General features: G+C 44.5%; 1 protein-coding gene across 3 annotated transcripts in view; it reads left to right on the top strand.

Annotated features, from left to right (window-relative positions):
• LOC115173397 (histone-lysine N-methyltransferase 2B) overlaps window positions 1-25,747 on the top strand; it is a 64,639-nt gene that overhangs the window by 36,487 nt on the left and 2,405 nt on the right. For all 3 annotated transcript variants that reach the window (XM_029731433.1, XM_029731434.1, XM_029731432.1), the window contains exons 22-30: window positions 4,144-4,241; window positions 16,762-16,896; window positions 17,328-17,486; window positions 17,716-17,833; window positions 19,283-19,361; window positions 19,640-19,803; window positions 20,035-20,193; window positions 20,450-22,889; window positions 23,050-23,157. In XM_029731433.1, the coding sequence (XP_029587293.1) occupies window positions 4,144-4,241; window positions 16,762-16,896; window positions 17,328-17,486; window positions 17,716-17,833; window positions 19,283-19,361; window positions 19,640-19,803; window positions 20,035-20,193; window positions 20,450-22,889; window positions 23,050-23,157 (3,460 nt within the window). The remainder of the gene's footprint in view (window positions 1-4,143; window positions 4,242-16,761; window positions 16,897-17,327; window positions 17,487-17,715; window positions 17,834-19,282; window positions 19,362-19,639; window positions 19,804-20,034; window positions 20,194-20,449; window positions 22,890-23,049; window positions 23,158-25,747) is intronic.

Genomic DNA, 25,747 nt, shown 5'->3' with positions numbered 1-25,747 from the left:
CAAAGACAAATCTGCCCGATTCCAGCCTTGCTGAAGCACCCCCAGATCATCACCGATCCTCCACCAAATTTCACAGTGGATGCAAGACACTGTGGCTTGTAGGCCTCTCCAGGTCTCGCACCCACAGTGGAATTTGGTGGAGGATCGGTGATGATCTGGGGGTGCTTCAGCAAGGCTGGAATCGGGCAGATTTGTCTTTGTGAAGGACGCATAATTCAAGCCACGTACAAGGTTGTCCTGGAAGAAAACTTTCTTCCTTCTGCTCTGATAATGTTCCCCAACTCTGAGGATTGGTTTTTCCAGCAGGACAATGCTCCATGCCACACAGCCAGGTCAATCAAGGTGTGGATGGAGGACCACCAGATCAAGACCCTGTCATGGCCAGCTCAATCTCCAGACCTGAACCCCATTGAAAACCTCTGGAATGTGATCAAGAGGAAGATAGATGGTCACAAGCCATAAAACAAAGCCGAGCTGCTTATATTTTTGCGCCAGGAGTGGCATAAAGTGACCCATCATCAATGTGAAAGACTGGTGGAGAGCATGCCAAGACACATGAAAGCTGTGATTGAAAATCAGGGTTATTCCACCAAATATTGATTTCCTAAGTTGAAACATTATTGTGTTTAAAAATTAATATTAACTTATTTTCTTTGCATCATTCGAAGTCTGACAACACTGCATCTTTTTTGTTATTTTGACCAGTTGTCATTTTCTGGAAGTAAATGCTCTAAATGATCTAAAAATGTTTATTTGGAATTTGGGAGAAATGTTGTCAGTAGTTTATAGAATAAAACAAAAATGTTAATTTTACCCAAACACATACCTATTTTATTTTTTTTATATATTTTTTTTCACCTTTATTGAACCAGGTAGGCTAGTTGAGAACAAGTTCTCATTTGCAACTGCAACCTGGCCAAGATAAAGCGTAGCAATTCGACACATACAACAACACAGAGTTACACATGGAACCAACAAAACATACACTCAATAATACAGTAGAACAAAAGAAAACAAAAAGTCTATATACAGTGAGTGCAAATGAGGTAAGTTAAGGCAATAAATAGGCCATGGTGGTGAAGTAATTACAATATAGCAATTAAACACTGGAATGGTAGATGTGCAGAAGATGAATGTGCAAGTAGAGATACTGGGGTGCAAAGGAGCAAGATAAATAAATAAATACAGTATGGGGATGAGGTAGGTAGATAGATGGGCTATGTGCAGTGATCTGTGAGCTGCTCTGACAGCTGGTGCTTAAAGCTAGTGAGGGAGATATGAGTCTCCAGCTTCAGAGATTTTTGCAGTTCGTTCCAGTCATTGGCAGCAGAGAACTGGAAGGAAAGGTGGCCAATCAGGAATTGGCTTTGGGGGTGACCAGTGAGATATACCTGCTGGAGCGCATGCTACGAGTGGGTGCTGCTATGGTGACCAGTAAGCTAAGGCGGGGCTTTACCTAGCAGAGACTTGTAGATAACCTGTAGCCAGTGGGTTTGGCGACGAGTATGAAGCGAGGGCCAACCAACGAGAGTGTACAGGTCGCAATGGTGGGTAGTGTAAGGGGCTTTGGTGACAAAACGGATGGCACTGTGATAGACTGCATCCAGTTTGTTGAGTAGAGTGTTGGAGGCTATTTTATAGATGACATCACCGAAGTCGAGGATCGGTAGGATGGTCAGTTTTATGAGGGTGTGTTTGGCAGCATGAGTGAAGGATGCTTTGTTGCGATATAGGAAGCCTATTCTAGATTTAATTTTGGATTGGAGATGCTTAATGTGAGTCTGGAAGGAGAGTTTACAGTCTAACCAGACACCCAGGTATTTGTAGTTGTCCACGTATTCTAAGTCAGAGCCGTCCAGAGTAGTGATGCTGGACGGGCGAGCAGGTGCGGGCAGTGATCAATTGAATAGCATGCATTTAGTTTTACCTGCGTTTAAGAGCAGTTGGAGGCCACGGAAGGAGAGTTGTATGGCATTGAAGCTCATCTGGAGGTTAGTTAACACAGTGTCCAAAGAGGGGCCAGAAGTATACAGAATGGTGTCGTCTGCGTAGAGGTGGATCAGAGAATCACCAGCAGCAAGAGCAACATCATTGATGTATACAGAGAAGCGAGTCGGCCCGAGAATTGAACCCTGTGGCACACCCATAGACTGCCAGAGGTCCGGACAACAGGCCCTCGGATTTGACACACTGAACTCTATCAGTGAGGTAGTTGGTAAACCAGGCGAGGAAATCATTTGAGAAACCAAGGCTGTCGAGTCTGCCAATAAGAATGTGGTGATTGACAGAGTCGAAAGCCTTGGCCAGGTCGTTGAATACGGCTGCACAGTAATGTCTCTTATCGATGGCGGTTATGATGTCGTTTAGGACCTTGAGCGTGGCTGAGGGGCACCCATGACCAGCTCTGAAACCAGATTGCATAGCGGAGAAGGTACGGTGGGATTCGAAATGGTCGGTAATCTGTTTAACTTGGCTTTCGAAGACCTTAGAAAGACAGGGTAGGATAGATATAGGTCTGTAGCAGTGTGGGTCTAGAGTGTCACCCCCTTTGAAGAGGGGGATGACCGCAGCAGCTTTCCAATCTTTGGGAATCTCAGACGATATGAAAGAGAGGTTGAACAGGCTAGTAATAGGGGTTGCAACAATTTCGGCAGACCATTTTAGAAAGTGAGGGTCCAGATTGTCTAGCCCGGCTGATTTGTATGGGTCCAGATTTTGCAGCTCTTTCAGAACATCGCCTATCTGGATTTGGGTGAAGGACAAATGGTGGAGGCTTTGGCGGGTTGCTGTGGAGGGTGCCGGGCAGTTGACCGGGGTAGAGGTAGCCAGGTGGAAAGCATGGCCAGCCGTAGAGAAATGCTTATTGAAATTCTCAATTATATTGGATTTATCGGTGGTAACAGTGTTTCCTAGCCTCAGAGCAGTGGGCAGCTGGGAGGAGGTGCTCTTATTCTCCGTGGACTTTACAGTGTCCCAGAACTTTTTTGTGTTAGTACTACAGGATGCAAATTTCTGTTAGAAAAGCTAAGGCTAGCTTTTGCAAACTCTTAAGTTGCATATCACGGGGGCTGTTCGATGCTAATGCAGAGCGCCACAGGATGTTTTTGTGCTGGTCAAGGGCAGACAGGTCTGGAGTGAACCAAGAACTATTGTGGTTGTTCCACTGGATATCATAAGGTGAATGCACCAATTTGTAAGTCGCTCTGGATAAGAGCGTCTGCTAAATGACTTAAATGTAAATGTAAACTATATCTATTCCTAGTTCAAAATTTTTTGAGTGGGGCATGCTTATTTAAGATGGTGAGGAAGGCACTTTTAAAGAATAGCCAGGCATCATCTACTGACGGGATGAGGTCAGTGTCATTCCAGGATACCCCGGCAAGGTCGATTAGAAAGGCCTGCTCGCAGAAGTGTTTTAGGGAGTGTTTGACAGTGATGAGGGGTGGTCATTTGGTCGCAGACCCATTACGGATGCAGGCAATGAGGCCTTGATTGAAAACAGCAGAAGTGTATTTGGAGGGTGAGTTAGTTAGGATGACGTCTATGAGGGTGCCCGTGTTTACGGATTTGGGGTTGTACCTGGTAGGTTCATTGATAATTTGCGTGAGATTGAGGGCATCAAGCTTAGATTGTAGGATGGCCGGGGTGTTAAGCATGTCCCAGTTTAGGTCACCTAGTAGCACGAGCTCAGAAGATAGATGGGGGGCAATCAATTCACATATGGTATCGAGAGCACAGTTGGGGGCAGAGGGCGGTCTATAGCAAGCGGCAACAGTGAGAGACTTGTTTCTGGAAAGGTGAATTTTTAGAAGTAGAAGCTCGAATTGTTTTGGTACAGACTTGGATAGTAATACAGAACTCTGCAGGCTATCTTTGCATTAGATTGCAACACCGCCCCCTTTGGCAGTTCTATAAATAGTAAAACCAGAGAAACTGATCATTTTGCAGTGGTCTCTTAATTTTTTTCCAGAGCTCTGTTAGAATAGGGTGTCATTTGGGACTAGTCTTAAAGCAGACATGTAACCCCATTCACCAACACAAGAAGATCTTTGTAGTGTACAATGACTGATTTCGCATTTCCCTTGATCCTAACCATGTGAAGGGACAATTAAATAATTAATGTGTTTGGTGTATCTTGTCTAGGTACAAATGGTGCTGTAACCGGGGCCCTGGAACTCGACCTGACCAAAGATGAGAGGCAGTGTGCACTCTGCCAACAGTGTGGTGACGCCACACCCAACGTGAGTTCTTCTGCCCACCTCTGTACAGATCCCACTCAGTAAAACCGGATAGCATACATAGTGCATTCGGGAAGTATTCAGACCCCTTAATATTTTGTTACAGCTTTATTCTAAAATGGATTGAAAAGGTCTCATCAATCTACACACAATACCCATAATGACAAAGCAAAAACAGGTTTTTAAAAATGAAATATCACAGTATTCAGACTCTTTACTCAGTAATTTATTGAAGCACCTTTGGCAGAGATTACAGCCTTAGTTCTTCTTGGGTATGACGCTGCAACCTTGGCACACTTGTCTTTGGGGAGTTTCTCTCATTCTTCTCTGCAGATCCTCTCAAGCTCTGTCAGGCTGGGGAGCGTCGCTGCACAGCTATTTTCAGGTCTATCCAGAGATGTTCGATCGGGTTTAAGTCCGGGCTCTGGCTGGGCCACTCAAGGATATTCAGAAACTTGTCCCGAAGCCACTCCTGCCTTGTCTTGGCTGTGTACTTAGGGTCGTTGTCCTGTTGAAAGGTGAACGTTCGCCCCAGTCTGAGGTCCTGAGTGCTCTGGAGCAGGTTTTCATCAAGAATCGCTCTGTACTTTGCTCTGTTCATCTTTCCCTTGATCCTGACTAGTCTCCCATTCCCTGACACTGAAAGTCATCCCCACAGCATGATGCTGCCACCATCATGCTTCACTGTAGGGATTGTGCCAGGTTTCCACCAGACGTGACACTTGGCATTCAGGCCAAAGAGTTCAATTTTGGTTTCATCAGACAAGAGAATCTAGTTTCTCATGGTCTGAGAGTCCCGAGGTGCCTTTTGGCAAACTCCAAGTGGGCTGTCATGTGCCTTTTACTGAGGAGTGGCTTCTGTCTGGCCACTCCTCCATAAAGGCCTGATTGGTGGAGTGCTGCAGAGATGGTTGTCCTTCTGGAAGCTTCTCCCATCTCCACAGAGGAACTCTGGAGCTCTGTCAGAGTGACCATCGGTTCTTGGTCAGCTCCATGACCAAGGCCCTTCTCCCCGATTGCTCAGTTTGGCTGGGTGGCCAGCTCTAGGAAGTGTCTTGGTGATTCCAAACTTCTTCCATTTAAGAATGATGGAGGCCACTGTGTTCTTGGGGACCTTCAATGCTGCAGACATTTTTTTTGGTGCCCTTCCCCCAGATATGTGCATCGACACAATCCTGTCTCGGAGCTCTACGGACAATTCCTTCGACCTCATGGCTTGGTTTTTGCTCTGACATGCACTGTCAACTGTGGGACCTTTTTATATAGACATGTATTTCTTTCCAAATCATGTCCAATCAATTGAATTTACCACAGGTGGACTCCAAGTTGTAGAAACATCTCAAGGATGATCAATGGAAACAGGGTGCACCTGAGCTCAGTTTCGAGTCTCATAGCAAAGGGTCTGAATACTTAGTTGAAGTCGGAAGTGTACATACACTTAGGTTGGAGTCATTAAAACTCGTTTTTCAACCACTCCACAAATTTCTTGTTAGCAAACTATAGTTTTGTCAAGTCAGTTAGGACATCTACTTTGTGCATGACACAAGTAATTTTTCCAACAATTGTTTACAGACAGATTATTTCACTTATAATTCACTGTATCACCATTCCAGTGGGTCAGAAGTGTACAGATGTCATGGCTTTAGAAGCTTCTGATAGGCTAATTTACATAATTTGAGTCAATTGGAGGTATACCTGTGGATGTATTTCAAGGCTTACCTTCAATCTCAGTACCTCTTTGCTTGACATCATGGGAAAATCAAAAGAAATCAGTCAAGACCTCATAAAAAAAAATGGAGACCTCCACAAGTCTGGTTCATCCTTGGGAGCAATTTCCAAACGCCTGAAGGTACTACGTTCATCTGTACAAACAATAGTGCACAAGTATAAACACCCTGGGACCACGCAGCCGTCATACCGCTCAGGAAGGAGACACCATCTGTCTCCTACAGATGAACGTACTTTGGTGTGAAAAGTGCAAATCAATCCCAGAACAACAGCAAAGGACCTTGTGAAGATGCTGGAGTAAACGGGTACAAAAGTATCTATATCCACAATAAAACGGGTCCTATATCAACATAAAAGGCCGCTCAGCAAGGAAGAAGCCACTGCTCCAAAACAAAGCCAGACTGTGGTTTGCAACTGCACATGGGGACAAATATTGTACTTTTTGGAGAAATGTCCTCTGGTCTGATTAAACAAAAATAGCACTGTTTGGTCGTAATGACCATTGTTATGTTTAGTGGAAAAAGGGGGAGCTTGCAAGCCGAAGAACACCATCCAACCGTGAAGCACGGTGGTGGCAGCATCATGTTGTGGGGGTGCTTTGCTGGAGGAGGGACTGGTGCACTTCACAAAATAGATGGCATCATGAGGAAGAAAAATTATGTGGATATATTGAAGCAACATCTCAAGACATCAGTCAGGAAGTTAAAGTTTGGTCGCAAATGGGTCTTCCAAATGGACAATGATCCCAAGCATACTTCCAAAGTTGTGGCAAAATGGCTTAAGGACAACAAAGTCAAGGTATTGGAGTGGCCATCACAAAGCCCTGACATCAATCCTATTGAAAATGTGTGGGCAGAACTGAAAAAGCGGCTGCGAGCAAAGATGCCTACAAACCTGACTCAGTTACACCAGCTCTGTCAGGAGGAATGAGCCAAAATTCACCCAACTTATTGTGGGAAGCTTGTGGAAGGCTACCCAAAATGTTTGACCCAAGTTAAACAATTTAAAGGCAATGCTACCAAATACTAATTGAGTGTATGTAAACTTCTGACCCACTGGGAATGTGATGAAAGAAATAAAAGCTGAAATAAATCATTCTCTACTATTATTCTGACATTTCACATTCTTAAAATAAAGTGGTGATCCTAACTGACCTAAGACGGGGAATTTTTACTTGGATTAAATGTCAGGAATTGTGAAAACTGAGTTTTTGTATTTGGCTAAGCTGTATGTAAACTTCTGACTTCAACTGTATGTAAATAAGGTATATCTGTTTTTTTATTTTGAATAGATTTTCAAAAATTACAACTGTTTTCGCTTTGTCATTATGGGTTATTGTGTGTAATTTTCTGAGGATATATGTATATATTTTTATCAATTTTTAAATAAAACTAATGTAACAACGTGTAAAAAGGGAAGGGGTCTGAATACCCTCCGAATGCACTGTATTACAGTGTTTCAACTCCGGTCTTTGAGTTCCTCCAACAGAATGTAATATTATGACGATAACTACTGTTCCCTGAAGGAGGGAAACGACTTACATCATACTATGGGGGAGTCGCACTCTCGTAACATCGGCAGACTTATCTAAAATCACGCCTGACAAGGCCAATGAAATTTGCACCTTGCTGGAAGCACCACAGTTGATAAGCGTGAGGCTCGTATTCATTCCTTCAATTGATAAAGCCTCACAAAAGTATGTGATGATGCCCGACTCACTGCAGCACAAATATCTCCTACAGTCAACTCTTTAAACAACGCCAGACCCCTGTTGGAGTGGGCACGTACACCGCTAGGTAACCCTTGCTGCAATATTTCAGGGAGATAGCCTCCACAATCCAGTGGGAGAGACACTGCTTGGTCACAAAGTGCCTTCAGAAAGTATTCACACCTAGGGCAGTGGCGGTCACAAAATTTTGTCAGCTGGTGATTGTCAAGCAAATAACTGTCAGTCTCACGGCAATTTACCGTTTAATTAACATAAACACATTTACCATCTCCTGGCTTCCACACACAGCCTACAAGCCACTGATGCAGACCTTTGGAACATCTACCTTTTTTATAAAAAGTCAAATAAATCCATGTAATATAGCCTACACCTTCACAATAAATCCATTTATTTTAGACAGGTCTAAAGAAGCATGATATGAAGAAAATGTAGTCTTATTTCACAACAGAATTTGCATACTCTGAGTTGTCCTGATGTTGCTTTGCCAAATGCCTGTGGGCTTCACTAGTTCATTTAGCAGATAAGTTTTGCTTACAATTGCGTGGCATAATTTTATATTATAGTATGAAGAATAAAATTGAACAAAGCTGAATAAAATAAAGGATATTTTCTTCAAACGATTTGAGGTAGTGCACACATGCGGCTATTCTGTGTTGAGCGGTTAACAAAGAAATAGGGATTCCTATATTCTTACTTTAGTTACATTACTTACTTTACTTGTTCTACAAACGTTGGACTATATGTTTTGATTTTTTAATACATTGTAATGCTGCATGATGCGACTCTATGATTTGAAAAAAGTCACTTGAAAGGTTTTTATTTGACCTTTATTTAACCAGGTAGGCCAGTTGAGAACAAGTTCTCATTTACAACTGCGACCTGGCCAAGATAAAGCAAAGCAGTGCGACACAAACAACACAGAGTTACACAGGGAATTAACAAACGTACAGTCAATAACACAATAGAGAAGTCTATATACAGTGTGTCCAAATATTAGGTAAAATTAGGGAGGTAAGGCAATAAATAGGCCGTAGTGGTGAAGTAATTACAATTTTGCAATTAAACACTGGAGTGATAGATGTGCAGAAGATGAATGTGCAAGTTGAGATACTGGGGTGCAAAGGAGAGAAAAAAAACAATACGGGGATGAGATAGTTGGATGTACAGGTGCAATGATCTGTAAGCTGCTCTGACTGCTGATGGCTTTACCTACCTGGAGCCAGTGGGTTTGGTGACGAATATGAAGCGAGGGCCAGCCAACGAGAACATAAAGGTCACAGTGGAAATTGGTTTTGGTGACAAAACGGATGGGACTGTGATCGACTGTTTCCAATTTGCTTGAAAGGCATGAGCTCTGCTTTGTTTTTTTGCGCAGGCTGTACACACTTCATCAGTCACTCATTCACAATGAGACAAGCACTTCACTGCGGCATTTCGAGGTGCATGTTGAAGATATTGGAAGAACTGTCCGCATTTACTTTTCGTCAGCCATCAAGATGAGTAGGTCTAACGAACAGCAAAAGCACTAGTTTATGTCAATCTTCTATCCCTCATAATAAAAAAGTAGGCCCAAATTAATACACCCACTAGCATTTTTACGCGATGTGGCTGATACAACAGATCAGAACGTTTAGCTTCAAATGTTGATAAACTGTTAGGCTATTTCTTCGCATTTTAAGTGCAGCAATGCGCACATGGTAGTAGGCTATAAGTGCGAATGTTCTATTAGCAAGAAAACACCATTATCAAAAGTGACTGCAAATGCAATTATGCATCTAATGCATTTATTATGAAGGTGCATTTTTATGGTGAAAATTATCTTCCCCAAACTTGAAACTCATGTGCTGCTTATGTATGCCAGTTAGGCTCTACACCCCTTGCAAAGTGGATTGTGCTTAACTTCTTAAAATTATTTGGCCACTTTAGTTGTGATACAAACCTTAACACATATATGCCTATCGGAAAGGTTACATGAGGTGTGCGACCAATGATTAGAAAAATTGGCAGCAAAAAGGCATTCACAAGTGATAGGTTAATATTAGCACCCATCAGACTATTCTTGATTTAATCTGGTTTTATACTAAATAATATCTGTGTGAAATGTTTTATTTAGAATGAACCATTATTATGCACCTGTATCGAAACAGGCAGCGGGAAAAAATACATGTCATCTATGCACTTAAAAAGTGAATGGAGAACACTTTTCCCTGTGGTTTATTTTCATGCCAGCCAGGTAGGCTATACTCCTGTTGTAAAGATAAATAATGTGCTTAATATTAGGAAAGTTGATAAATAAATATAGTAGGCCTAGTCTATAGAAAGGTGATGGGATCCTCCTCTTTTTAATAAAGGCCATCACTCTGTTCTCGCACACAATTGCATAGCCTATAGAAATGTTGTCCAACATCAGCTCATGGGCTCTCATGAAGTGTTTGATTAGATTTTCCATTACATTTGCATTGATGTCAGAGTGATTAGAGGGACAATAGAGTGCTGACTACCAGGTACCAGGCAGTTAGCAAGTTTGGTAGGCTACTAATGACCAGCAGCATCGGAGCTTGGAGAAGCCTAATTACAGTGGCTAAATGATCACGTGAAATTTGACTGCCTTCATGACTCGTGACCGCCGGTGTGGCAGTAATATGGTCACCGCAACAGTCCTATTCACACCCCTTGACTTTTTCCAGTTTTAGTTGTATTTTTTTTTTTTATCGATTTAAATTGAGTTTTTTGGTCACTGGCCTACACACAATACCCCATAATGTCCAAGTGGAATGATGTTTTTAGGACATTTTTACAAATTAATAAAACATTTAAAGCTGAAATGTCTTGAGTTCAAGATTAAAAATGAACTCGTTCTGTGTGCAATAATGCTGTTTAACATTATTTTTGAATGACTACCTCATCTCTGTACCCCAGACATACAGATAATTGTAAGGTCCCTCAGTCGCGCAGTGAATTTCAAAGATAGATTCAACCACAGATACCAGGGAGGATTTCCAATTACACGTTGGATGCTGTATCAATACACCCAGTCACTACAACAATACAAAACAGTTTAATGGCTGTGAAAGGAGAACTGAAGATGGATCAACAACTTTACATTTACATTTTAGTCATTTAGCAGACGCTCTTATCCAGAGCGACTTACAGTAGTGAATGCATACATTTTCATTTCATGCATTTTTCTTTTGTTGTACTGGCCCCCCGTGGGAATTGAACCCACAACCCTGGTGTTGCACACACCATGCTGGCGTTGCAAACACCATGCTCTACCAACTGAGCCACATAACCTATTTGACAGAGTGAAAAGAAGGAAGCCTGTACAGAATAAACAATATTCCAAAACATGCATCCTGTTTGCAGCAAGGGACTAAAGTAATACTGCAAAAAAACTGTGGCAAAGAAATGTACTTTTTGTCCTGAATACGAAGTGCTGTGTTTGGGGCAAATACAGCACATTACTGAGTACCACTCTCCGTATTTTCAAGCATAGTGATGGCTGCATCATGTTATGGATATGTTTGTAATCGTTAAGGACTGGGGAGTTTTACAGGATAAAAAATAAACTGAATGAATCTAAGCACAGGCAAAATCCTAGAGGAAAACCTGGCTCAGTCTGCTTTCCATCACACAATGCAAGATTAATTCACATTTCAGCAGGACAATAACCTAAAACACAAGGCCAAATCTACACTGGAGTTGCTTACCATGAAGACATTGAATGTTCCTGAGTGGCCAAGTTACATGGCAAGACCTAAAAATGGTTGTGTTGCAGTGATCAACAAGCAATTTGACAGAGCTTGAATAATTTGGAAGAATAATGGGTAAATGTTGCACAATTACAGGTGTGGAAAGCTCATGACTGACCCCAAAAGACTCTCAGCTGTAATCACCACCAAAGGTGTTTCTACAGTTTTGACTTTTCAATAAATTTGCAACTATTTAAAAAAACAAAAACATTTTCACTTTGTGATAATGCGGGTATTGTGTGTAGATGGGTGAGATTTTTTGATTCATATAATCCATTTTGAATTCAAGCTGTAACACAACAAAATGTGGAATAAGTCAAGGGATATGAATACTTTCTGAAGGCACCGTAACTGGACATCCATTCGATGTACGTGCGTAAAGCTCACACGGGGCATGTAACCTCTTTTGCTCTTCAGAAACAAAATGAACAGGCAAAAATTGAAATGGTTTAAAGCTAAGGACCTGCAGGTTATAGCCATGAAAAGGCCACATTTAGACGTAATATCACCTTACATTCGCTGAGTACGGGAAGTGTGTACGGGTAACGCGTGTAGGTCCCCAACGCGTTCAGCTGAGGCCAGAGCTATGCTACCTTAAGCTATGCTATCCCCAACGCGTTCAGCCGAGGCCAGAGCTATGCTATCCTAAGCTATGCTATCCCCAACGCTTTCAGCTGAGGCCAGAGCTATGTTATCCTAAGCTATGCTATCCCCAACGCGTTCAGCCGAGGCCAGAGCTATGCTATCCTAAGCTATGCTATCCCCAACGCGTTCAGCTGAGGCCAGAGCTATGCTATCCTAAGCTATGCTATCCCCAACGCGTTCAGCTGAGGCCAGAGCTATGCTATCCTAAGCTATGCTATCCCCAACGCGTTCAGCTGAGGCCAGAGCTATGCTATCCTAAGCTATGCTATCCCCAACGCGTTCAGGCGAGGCCAGAGCTATGCTATCCTAAGCTAAGCGGCAAAGTTTTGTAGAAGACGATCTTAAGATCCAGAGGCTTGAAGGGGGAAGCACACAGTTTCTCCAAAACCAGAGGCAAGTCTCATTTGGGAGGTCTGAGACGATGTACACCTTTCAGTAACCGCGCAAACGGGATGGGCCCCCGGTGTAGCTCTGTCAATTCCCACGTGAAACACTGAGATAGCGGCCATGTACACTTTTAAAGTGGAGAATACCCGTCCCTGCTCAAAAAGCTCCTGTAGGACATAAGGATATCACTCACAGAGCACCGAAAAGGAACAATCCCTTTATCTTGACCACAGCTCAAACGCTTGCCATTTATATTCATACAGCTCTCTCATGGAGGGCGCCCTTGCAGACTGAATGGTAGCAATAACATTCGGAGGTTAACCTCTTGTCATCAGATTGGCCATGCCCATAGGAATAAGATTTCTGCCCTGTGCGCCTGGGACAACAGGTCCCTGCACAACGGGAGTGGCCACGGGTCCCCGCCTATAAAGCGGATGACCTCAGCGAACCATGGCTGCCATTGGTGCCAGAGCCGCCTCCACCAAAATATTTGAGGTGAGAGGGACAAGCTAAACGGGAGGACCAAAAACTCGTAGGGTGTCACCCCGTAATGGAACCTCCAAAACTTTCTGTGACTGGGGCACATGAAAGTACGCTTCCGTTAGGTTGATGGTGGTGAACAAATCGCTGGGACGCACAGACCGTAATAGCCTCTGATTTGTAAGAATTTTGAATGTGTGAACTCTGAGATGCTTGCTGAGGACCCGGGGCGTAAGTCCCGACCCCTTTCCAGAACCAGGAAATACTGGCTGTACCAGCCGTCCTGGATCCGACAGAAATCTTATTGCCCGCGTCTGGAGACGGGAGGATATTCCCTCCCTCAAAACGGGCACTGAGGCCTCCGAAACAGTCAACGTTTTGACGTCGCTGAAGCATGGGGGAAACGCAAAAAATTGCAGCCTGTACCCTGACATCAATGTTCGCATGATCCAGAGCAACGCTGCGCATGCAGGCCATTGGTTGGAGCCGACAGCGAGCCTCCCGTCAACTGTAGACTGGGAGATGTTGGTTATTTTTCCCTTTCCACCGCTCTCAACCACCACGTGTATAAATGTGGAGAAGGGACATTTTTCATTGTACCCACATGTGGGAGATGCAACACTTTTGTCACATATGAACAATGTGGAACTTTCGGTTGACACAACTGTTTATGTGCCAAGGTTTGCCTGAAGCCCGGTCCACTCTGGGTTCAGGGGCTCTGGCAATCAGTGAAGTACCCCGATTTGCAGTGCCCCTTGGGGGTACTTCTGTCACAACGAACGTCAGTCGGTTTAGGCGGTAAGATGCGTCCCAATAACCGGCTGGCACCCAACACTGGACAGCACCCATTAAACATTTACCCAGGAGAAAACCACTATCATGAAGGTTGTCATAGGTACCGGTGCCACAGCACCTTGTAACCCAGCTGGAAAAGGGGCAGACTACTCTGAAAAACCGATCCCTTCTGTGGTAAGATGGGTGATTTGTAATTGAATTTAATTCACAGGAATGCAACCAATCGCTTATAGAACCTATAACCTGTGTCACTAAGCACCTCATAGGGACTAGTGATCTACAGGCACGAATCAGCAATGAATCCAAGTAGTGAGCCACCTATGGGTGAGTGCCCCCTTGTGGACTGAGAGCAAATCTGCCAATTTATAATTCTCACCCTGGGAGATTGATATAACCCTGTGAACACCAAGGAACGCAGGATAACAGAGGGGGTTTTAAAAATTGACGAGCTTCCAAAATAAGTTGTGCTTCCGTGAAACTGTTTAGCCTGGATGAAGCCCAGTCCCTTTTGGGCACAGGGGTAGGGCTGAGCGATATGGCTTAAAAATCATATTTAATAAATTTAAAAAAATGTATGGGCTATTCACGATATACATCTAGATTTGTTTGTTTTCTCTAAATAAGCTTTGTTGTACTATTTTAAAGGTCAAATGCACTGCATATCGAACAGTCGTCAATCATCAAATTTATTCAAGGCTTGTGAAATTATACCTAGGCTATATGCTTTCCACAACCATAAGATCCACTAATGTCATTATTTTATCAAAATACACTGAACAAAAATATAAAAGCAAATTGCAACAATTTCAAAGATTTTACTGAGTTACTGTTTATATAAGGAAATCAGTCAATTGAAATAAATGTATTACGCCCTAATCTATGTATTTCACATGACTGGGAATATAGGTATGCACCTGTTGGTCACAGATACCTTTAAAAGAAAAGGTAGAGGCGTGGATCAGAAAACCAGTTAGTATCTGGTGTGATCACCATTTGCCTCATGCAGCGATACACATTTCCTTCACATAGAGTTGATCAGGCTGTTGATTGTGGCGTGTGGAATTTTGTTCCATTCTTCAATGGCTGTGCGAAGTTGCTGGATATTGGTGAGAACTGGAACACACTGTCGTACACGTCGATCCATTGCATCCCAAACATGCTCAATGGGTGACATGTCTGGTGAGTATGCAGGCCATGGAAGAACTGGGACATTTTCAGCTTCCAGGAATTGTGTTCAGATCTTTGCGACATGGGGTTGTGCATTATCATGTTGAAAAATAAGGTGATGGAGGCGGATGAATGGCACGACAATAGGCCTCAGGATCTCATCACGGTATCTCTGTGCATTCAAATTGCTATTGATAAAATGCAATTGTGTTCGTTGTCCATAGCTTATCCCTTCCCATACCATAACCCCACTGCCACCATGGGGCACTCTGTTCACAACGTTGACATCAGCAAACCGCTCGCCACACAACGCCATCTACCCGGTACAGTTGAAACCGTGATTCCTCCGTGAAGAGCACAATTCTCCAGGGTGCCAGTTGCCATCGAAGGTGAGAATTTGCCCACTGAAGTCGGTTAAGACGCCGAACTGCAGGTCAGATCAAGATCCTGGAGAGGACGACAAGCACACAGATGAGTCTCCCTGAGATGGTTTTGACAGCAGAAATTCATTGATTGTGCAAACCCACAGTTTCATTAGCCTTCCGAGTGGCTGGTTACAGATGATCCCGCAGTTGAAGAAGCTGGATGTCGAGATCCTGGGCTGGCAAGGTTACACGTGGTCTGTGGTTGTGAGGCCAGTTAACCGGCATGCCAAATACTCTAAAACTGTCGGAAGCGGCTTATGGTAGAGAAATCAACATTCAATTCTCTGGCAACAGCTCTGGTGGACTGTTCTGCAGTCAGCCTGCCAATTGCACGCTCCTTCAACTTAAGACATCTGTGGCACAGTGTTGTGTGACACAACTGCATGTTTTAGAGTGGCCTTGTATTGTTCCCAGCACAAGGTGCACCTGTGTAACCATTATGCTGTTTAATCAGCTTCTTGTAATGCCGCACCTGCCAACTGGATGGTTTATCTTGGTAAAGGAGAAATGCTCACAAACAGGGATGTAAACAAATTTGTGTACAAAATTTGATAGAATGGAAAATTGGGAATGCTTATGGAACATTTCTGGGATCTTATATTTCAGTTCATGAAACATGGGACCAACACTTTACATGTTGTGTTTATATTTTTGTTCAGCATAATTCAATATATCGCCCAGCCCTACACAATGGGCTCTGGCAATGGCTGACGTAGCACCCTGTTTGGCCGTAACCAAACGACCCAATCCATCTCCGCGTCCTGTAGCCGAGGTACAGGCACCTTGGAGAGGAAGTCAATATCGTTAAAGAGCCCCTTAAAGAATACTACACGTTTGTCAAGAGAACCTGCGCTGCGAACTAGTAGGGGAACTGTGCAAGCCGTCTCCTAATCTCGCACACAAACGGATTGGGGGTTGGGGGGGCACGCTCTACCACTAAGGGACAGATTAGTTGGCACAACGTAAGATTGTCTCGTTCCAATTGTTTGTTTTACTAGCATGAGATGTTCCTGTTCACACCAAGGTGAAGAGCGGAATAACTGAAAGAGTGAATCTGAGTCTTACGCTTATCACCTGTGGAAGGAGGGGCTTCCAGCGAGGCGCAGATTTCATTGGCCTTGTCAGGAGTGATTGTAGATTCTTCAACCGAAGACGTGAGAATGCGACTCCCCCATAGTATGTTGTACTGAAGTTAACTGACTGAAAGGGAACACATTTCAACTAGTCATCAAGCACTTGACTAGTTGAATTACGTGTGTGCTTTTATGCAGCTACATCAAAATGTATTCTATTTGGGAGTACTCAAGGACCGGAGTTGTGAAACAATTCTATAGTACATCATTCCCACAGTAATGGTATTACCAGCTATTGTCTCAGGTCCGTTCTAAATCTGAATGTCCTCGTCTTTATTTTAGGACGCGGGCAGACTGCTGTACCTGGGGCAGAACGAGTGGGCCCACGTTAACTGCTGCCTGTGGTCCGCTGAGGTGTACGAAGACAACGGAGCTCTGCTCCAAGTACACAGTGCTGTCTCCAGGGGGCGTCACATGGTAGGAATGCATAGAAATTCACCATAGTTGCATCTCAAATGGCAACATGTTCCCTATAAACTGCACTACTTTTGACCAGGGTCCTATATAGTGCACTACTTTTGACCAGGGTCCTATATAGTGCACTATTTTTGACCAGGACCCATGGTTTACTATGTAGGGAATAGGGTGACATTTCATACACCTCCCACAGATCAAAGCTGGAGTACATCCTTACCCGATAGGCTTTGTATTCAGGCATAAGTATTCAGTTGCCCGTTTCTAACATTGTCATAAGATATCAACTTTATTGTTCCAAAGAGAGAATTGTCAAGTCTGTTATGCCCATTTATTTATGAGAATGTTTACTCTTCAGGGACTTTTCCGTTAGTCTTTCTCATTCATTGTTTTCTTTCCTCTCCTTGCACTCATTCCACCTTTCTTCCCTACAGCGCTGTGAGCGTTGTGGCCAGGCGGGGGCGACGGTGGGCTGCTGTCTCTCGTCCTGTCAGAGTAACTACCACTTCATGTGCGCCCGTGCCCGCAACTGTTTCTTCCAGGAGGACAGGAAGGTCTTCTGCTCCAGGCACCGCGACCTCGTCAGTGAGAAGGTGAACCTTTTTATATATGGGCTAATGAGGAACACACACACACACACACACATAAACAAACATAGAGTTGTCTTTCCAACCTTGAGCACCACCACTTTCACTGTGACTTGTCAGCAGCATTCAAACTTCACACCTGGTGACTTATTGTGTAGCATTAGGGCCAATGTCTCAGGACACACCCACACACCTACTGCTCAGGATTTACGCTCCCGTTTCCCCTCTTCTCCAGATGGTGTCTGGGAATGGGTTCGAAGTTCTCCGGCGGGTCTACGTGGACTTCGAAGGGATCAGCCTCCGTCGGAAGTTTCTGACTGGCCTGGAGCCAGAGTCTATAAATATGACCATTGGTGTGTATGGTACATCCCCAACGGCACCCTATTCCCTATGTAGTGCAGTACTTTTAACCCTTTACACTCGTGGGAATTGGCCTATATGGATGGGGATAAATTGAAATATTTTTTACTTACAGAAGAAATATGGAAAGCATATGCATAACCATGGTAGCAATTAAAAGGGAACAGTTTAGAGATTATGGGCAGATTATTAGACTAAAAGTGAGGACACTGCAGTTCACCTAACACAAGACTGAATGCAAACATTACACTGTTGATATTATGTGCATTTTACAGTTACTGTACTTATCGCCACATTTGTTGATAACGAAATCTCAAAATACTATGGATACATTCAGTAACTTAATATGAATATTCTTTCAAAATTTGGGGTAGGTTCAACATAAGACAAAAAAAATGCCAAGGGTTTGAGTGAGGTCAAACTGGTGTCTCCAAGTGGCCACACCTCCAAAGTGTACACAGTTCCTTAGAAAATTCAAGGCACATTTATGACTTAAAGAAGAGTCAACTGCAAGGTGCTTTTTTTGAGCTCTCCTAGCTGTGCCGTTGAGGAACTAGAGCAAACACACTTGTAGTTGTTTTGTTTGGAACACAGCTCTGCATCCCTGCCGTCACACAGTTACTGTTGTTTATGCAATCCAAAAACTGTCCATTATAAATTGCTATCTGGGTCATTTGAATGCTTGTTCTATTACCAACATGACTAGCTAGATCTTAGTGTTAAGCTTTCACAAGGCAACTCAGAGAAGCAGATCGTAATTTTGGTGCGCATAGAATGGAGTCAGGAGTGCATTCAGATGCGTGGTCCGCTGCAAATTTGCTTCACAATACAGAAAACGGCTCATTTGGTTAAGGACAAGCCAGGGTAAAACGCCATGTCATCAAACATACATCAAACATAGTGGTCGTAAACGTTGACTCTGTACATTTCATGAGTTTATATGGAAATGCGAAGTGCACATTAAGACTTGCTTGTATGACACAAAAGCGGTATTTATTTTAATCCTCTACGTCTCATCTTTCAAAACACATAGTCCTCTTAATTTACAGCAAAACCTCTTGTTGCACGCAGTGCTCAAGTTCAGAACTGCTGTCAGTCAAAACCTGTAAAGCAGAGACCCTGAGCTCTGACGTATAGCATGTTACTTTATAGCCACTTCGTTCCAATGTAGGAACATGTCATTTTCAACCCATATACGGGTATGAGTGTAAAGGGTAAACAAGAGCCCCGGGCTCTGGTCAAAAGTAGTGCACTACATAGGGAATAGGGTGAAATTGGGAACAAAGCCTATGTCAATGCGCTCCCTGCTTTTGATTTGGAAGGTGTGACCCATATGCTGTAAAAGTATGGCCAGTAAGGGATTTATATTACCGCCAACAATCATTCTTCTTTTTACATGTGAAACCCTCTGAAACTATCCATCTGTCTCCTTCTATATCCAGGCTCTCTGCAGATCAACAGGCTGGGTGTGCTGACTGAACTATCAGCCAATGGAGCGAGGTTGTGTCCTGTGGGCTATCAGTAAGTGGCCAATAATTCACGTGACCAGACATCGACAGCATCCATTTTGATTCCTGTTGAATAATCCATTTCTGAATTATGTAATCAGGGTTGTCATTGTCTAATTTAATATACTGTTAATATAAGAAATTAATGGCCGTATAAAACTCCTGAGTTACTTTGTAGGATAGCTTCCCCCGAGTTAATTTTAGAAGGATATTGGGTTGTTTATATATTTTACTTTACTCACCTTTTTCCTCTTCTCCTTCCCCTCCCTCCCTCCCTCTTCCTCCGTCCAGGTGCTCTCGGCTGTACTGGAGCACAGTGGACCCTCGTCGGCGCTGTAAGTACACCTTTAAGGTGACAGAGGTGTGTTCTCCACTCCCAGAGAAGCCAGGGGAACCACTGTGGTGGGACCAGGAGGAGAACCGAACCATAGCCCACAGCCCCAGCTACTATCAAGGTCAGGAAACCCATACACCTAACCTGCCCCTATCTGGTAGTAGGGTGGAGCACTTCAATGGATAACCTTGATGTCCCCTATTTTATATTTGTTTATTTTCTATTGAAATAAATAACAGAAGGATAAGTATAACAACTTAAGTACACGGGGATCGTACAATATTTTCTATTCAAAAGGGACAATCTACTAATTCTCAAAGTAAATAATGCTCCTTTTTTGTTCCTTGACCAGAAATGGATATTCCAGAGCCTGTGATGAGTCCTCCGCCCATTGAGGTATCTCCCAGCACAACCCCGTCTCCCCTGAAACAGGAGCCTGGGGCCAAAACCCCTAGTTACTCACAAACCAGGAGACCAGCAGGAGGAACATCTCGACCTCTTCCCTCCCCAGGTAACACCACTCCCTTAGACATTAAGTTTGATATCAATACCAGTTTATATTAGTTTCATATCTAAGTCAGTTAACAGTGAAATATCTGCTTTATTGAGGAACGTTTTTACTCAATATGATATGTTGTCTTACCTAGCAACCTTAAATTGAATAAACTAAGTCCCTTAGGATAAGAGAGTTTGCTAAATGACCTCAATGTAAAATGTTAATATTACTTTTCTGCCATGACACTGACTGGTGATCCTCTTCTCTCTAGGGAGTGCCATGTCCAAATCCCACCACATCTTGACTATCAGAGACCTGGACGATACCCGCCGGCCGCGTCGCCTGTCTCTGAGCTGCCACTCAGGGGACTCCTCCTCCCCCACCGACGGCCTCGCGGGACCAATGACGCTTCGTTCAGGGGGCACCCTCCACCCCAGGTCCCTCCCCTTCAGTTGCCCTCCCAGAACCAGTGAAAACCTGAGTTCCCCTCGGCAAGTACGACCTCTCGCTGGCTCCTCCAGCTGGGGCTCCCCTCCCTTGTCCCCCTCCAGTCTTACCCACCCTTTCTCCCTGCGGCCTGGCGCCGCTGGCAGCCCCCCCTCCAACCTCCATCTGGCCTTCCGCCACTCCTCCAGGATCAGACAGCCATTCAAAATCCGAACTCCAGTGTCCGCTGAGGTGCCACAATACTTCTTAGCTTCATCTGAGCCAGAGAAAGCAGTGGTGGCGCCCTCAAACGGGATCACATTGACAGCAAATAACATGGAGGAAGACACAGACATCGGCCCCCTGATGTCGGATCAGGACTTGCCCTTCACAACATTCGACGTGGCGGACGCAGACGTGGCGGTGGCCTCAGTGCTAAACGCCAAGCTGGAGTTTGACGAGGCCTTGCTGAACGAGACTGTGGCGCTTCACTGTGGAGGGTCCCATACAGGTGGAGGAGATATGGAAGAGGAGGAGGCACTAGAGGAGGAGACCCAGACTCAGGGTAGGGACAACATGGACGCCAACAACAAGGCTCCAGTATTCACCAAAGCCATGGCCTCTAAAGATGATCTGGAGAACGGTTCCTCAGACGAGGACATGGATCACTACTTGAAGTTCTCTCGTACGGTGGTGTGCGAAGCCGCCAAGGACTCAGGGCAGGAAGGTCTCCCCCTCCCCCCACCACTTCCTACATCTCAGTCCATTGCTCAGCTTGACGGAGCGGATAATGGCTCTGAGAGTGACTCGAGTGAGGCTACCGGCGATCAGGAAGAAACTCAGGAAGAGGGGAAGAGTGGGGAAGCTCAGGGGGCTGACAGTCAAGAAGTGTTTGAAACCTGTGACCCAAATAACGACATGTCTATTGAAGAGGAGGTTCTGATGGACTCTGACCAAACGGAATCCCAGAATGAGGTTCTTCTGGACCCAAGTAGTGGCCATTTTGTTTCAGCTGACGACGGCACCAGAGTGTACCTGGCTAATAATAAAAAAGCAGCTCTTGATGACAGCGATAGTGACAGCTCTGGCTCCTCTACAGATTCTCTCATTGGAGTGGACGACGAAATGGGAGACCCAGACTTCGAGCCGGAACCCAAACCCAAACCCAACACAAAACATCCTGTAAAAACCATCAAAGTCATGCAACGCCCTAGTCCTGTGAGCATAAAAACTATTCCTCCTAAACCCACACCAACACAGAAGAAAATCTTCAGGGTGTCCCTACCTTCTGCACCTGCTCTGCCTCTGAATGTAGCCTCCTCTTCCCCTCCCATCGTTGTTCGAACCGTTCCAAGGACAGTCCCCTCCACCGCCTTCCCGACCCCGTTTGTAATAAACGGCATGAACTCTATACCCTTACAGACAGGGGCCACTAGGGGCAGAGCTATCGCTATCCGCTTGGCCACCCCCAGACAAGAAGCTCAGCAGCAGCTGACGGCCACTATTCTGTCTGGTGCCTCCAACTCAGCCCCGTCCCCGCAAGTTCTGCTTGTCAACCGTCAAGGTCAGATTCTGATGAAAGATCCAAATACCAACACCTTCCAGACGGTCAGCACCAGTTCTCCTTCCTACAGCCGCATCAGCCAGATCGCCAAGATGATCCACAGCAGTGGTGCCCTGCCGCGGGCACTTCCCCAGGTTGTGGTCGTACCCTCTACATCATCACCCTCACCACGGACAACAGTCTTCCATAGTTCACATCTCATCACCACTAACAGAAACAACACCACCACATCAACCACCATCTCTAACAGAAACATCACACCAGCAAGCAACACCAATCTCCTGATCAGGGCCCCACAGAGTTTGCATGATGGGCGAGTGCTGGTCCAAGCCATGCCTGTGACGAGTGGAGCAAAACCAGTGAGGGTCAAGTGCGTCTCTGTGCCCGGCAACCAGGCCCAAGCTATTTTAGACAGAGCCATGGCTACTCATCGTGAGCCCTCTCGGATACGGCCTAATATCCTCAGGGTGAGCCCATCTCAGCTGAGCCCATCCCAGTTCCAGGTCCACCCCTTCCTCAACAAACTCCAGTCCCCTGTAGCCATCTCTGCCGCTCCTGGACAGATGCTCCGTCACGAGCCGGCCATCGTACCCGAGTCCCAGTCCCAGGTCCGCGTTAAGAGAGTGTCCTCCGTCGCTGAGCGTCCCGGCAAGAAGAAATGCAAGACTGATTTCCTCCCGCAGTTGCCCTCTAGTGACGTGGATGACCTAGATGGCAGCAGGTAAGGCAGAGTACCATATCTACGATATGAGATTTATTGTTTCTTCTTTAACTTTTTAATGTTGTAACCCTGATTGCACTACACATTTTCCAATTTGGACAATTAAAGATATTGATTGATAGATTTCTACTGACTAAGAGTCACTGTTTTCTTCACACAGAAATAGTGGCGTTCGAATCAAAGCCCCAACAATGAAAGATGTGCTGGATCTGGACCAGGAGAAAGTTGAGCTCAAGGTCATCCCACCACCAGAACCTGAGAATATCAGGTTAGTTTCTTCTGAAATGTGACCGTAGCAAGATGGATGCCAGAAATACACACTGCAAGGTTCATTTTAAATCCCCAAATAATTTTAGAATGCATAGGCACGGAGAGCCTTAGTGGTCATGGTGAAGGAAAAGTACAGCTAGACTAATCCGTTCCCTCTGGGGTTTTATTCGTTCCCTCTGGGGGTTTTATTCGTTCCCTCTGGGGGTTTTATTCGTTCCCTCTGGGGGTTTTATTCGTTCCCTCTGGGGGGGTTTTATTCGTTCCCTCTGGGGGGGTTTTATTCGTTCCCTCTGGGGGTTTTATTCGTTCCCTCTGGGGGGTTTTATTCGTTCCCTCTGGGGGGGTTTTATTCGTTCCCTCTGGGGGGGTTTTATTCGTTCCCTCTGGGGGTTTTATTCGTTCCCTCTGGGGTTTTATTCGTTCCCTCTGGGGGGTTTTATTCGTTCCCTCTGGGGGTTTTATTCGTTCCCTCTGGGGGTTTTATTCGTTCCCTCTGGGGGTTTTATTCGTTCCCTCTGGGGGGGTTTTATTCGTTCCCTCTGGGGGTTTTATTCGTTCCCTCTGGGGGGTTTTATTCGTTCCCTCTGGGGGGGGTTTTATTCGTTCCCTCTGGGGGGGTTTATTCATTCCCTCTGGGGGTTTTATTCGTTCCCTCTGGGGGTTTTATTCATTCCCTCTGGGGGGTTTTATTCGTTCCCTCTGGGGGGTTTTATTCGTTCCCTCTGGGGGTTTTATTCGTTCCCTCTGGGGGGGGTTTTATTCGTTCCCTCTGGGGGGGGTTTTATTCGTTCCCTCTGGGGGGGGTTTTATTCGTTCCCTCTGGGGGGGGTTTTATTCGTTCCCTCTGGGGGGTTTTATTCGTTCCCTCTGGGGGTTTTATTCGTTCCCTCAGGGGGTTTTATTCGTTCCCTCTGGGGGGTTTTATTCGTTCCCTCAATATAAAAATGTATTCCCTCAATTTATTTTTTTCTCCATGAATATCAAAAGTTGCTCCCTCAATTTTATTAATCCATTCCCTCAATTGTTTAATTTGTTCCCTTGGCTCTCCCCTGCAGATCCGAGCACATGTCCTTATCATGAATTGATCAGAGTTCATTGAATTCTACTTCAATCTGGGCTTGAAATGAATCTAATCAAAGTTTATTAGTTGCGTACACAGATTTACAGATGCTATCGTAAGTGCAGCGAAATGCTTGTTTCAACAAAGATTTTCTTTTTGTTTGAATATGAACCTCACTCTTTTACTGCCTTTTTAGTCCCCTTTCAGAACCATGGCTGACTTGATAAATGATGGTTCAAATGAAAAGCTACTCCTGACTCCTTGAGGATTTGTGTAGCCTAGGCTTATAAGAATGGCATTCTCCTTATGTAGGCCTACCACAGTCCTATTCCCACTTGGCAGATAACATACTGCAGCCTAAATGTAATTATATTTAGTTAATTACATGCTTCACGTGGTGATGATCACTGACCATTCAACAGCTTATTTCCAGTTTGTGTTTTCATATGCAAACAAATCATAGGGGCAAATAATGGCGTGCAAAACCCATTAATTAGGCAAAGTAATTTCAATAGCCTGAAAAGCCTGGAGCCTTGCGAGCAGTCATAACTGAATGATGCAAACCAAATACACTTTGTGCAAACTCCGATTCATGCCACTTATACAACATGAACATTGTCCATTTTGCACACCTCTCATCCCTGCAACAGTGTTTCACTGGCCTCATGCATATAGTTAGGGCTATACCTCCAGTAAAACATGGCACCAGCCAAGCGCTTGGATGTGTTTATGATTGTTAACAAGCATGTGACTCATCAAAGGCAGAAGGGAATGGCATGTGAATTTATTGAGCATAATTTCCAAGAGGCTTCGGTGTTAACAGGTGCAATGATGTGCTCTCATCCCTGCGCTAGGCAGGAATTCCGTCTGGCTCTGCTCTATGATCTTAGCTGTTCTATAGCCTGTCTATACTCCGGCGGAGTTCGTTAGCTACCTATCCTAGCTTGGCAATTGGCTAATATCCAGGTGAACGTACTGTCATCGCAACATAGCAAATAGCTATCAGTTTTAGTTATGAACATAGATGGTTTAAAGCGGCTCTGGCTCTATCTGTGCCTGGTTGGCTAAGTCGCTATATAGGTATAGCGAGCAAGATGCCTAGCTAGCAGCTAAATTAGTCAGTCACACACGCATGCAAACACACACACGCAGCAACATGTTTCTGAATTTCTGGGAAAGGAGTGAAGAGGGCGACAGAATGCCGATTCAGAGGACAATTACATGATTGAGGGAACAAATTCCTAAATTAAGGGAATGGATTAATAAAATTGAGGGAATTACTTTTTTATATTGAGGGAACTAATGAAAAAACATATTAGCCTAGCTGTTTTTGTCTCCACCATGACCCAAAAGGGTACATAGGTGCTCTTTTATTAATACAAAAAAAGCTGACGTCTTTTGACTTCAGTCGGTCCGCCACCACATTTCTTTTTTTGCAATGACTCAACCCAGATGAGCACCCCTTTCCATAGAAGCCTTCAGTAGCACAGCAGTATCTCAACTCTATTATACCTTAGTTTGAATGAAT

The sequence above is a fragment of the Salmo trutta genome, chromosome 34 (genome assembly GCF_901001165.1).
Source record: "Salmo trutta chromosome 34, fSalTru1.1, whole genome shotgun sequence".
NCBI lineage: Eukaryota > Metazoa > Chordata > Actinopteri > Salmoniformes > Salmonidae > Salmo > Salmo trutta.
The sequence above is the reverse complement of the archived record's forward strand: the minus strand, read 5'-3'. Positions and strand labels throughout refer to the sequence as shown.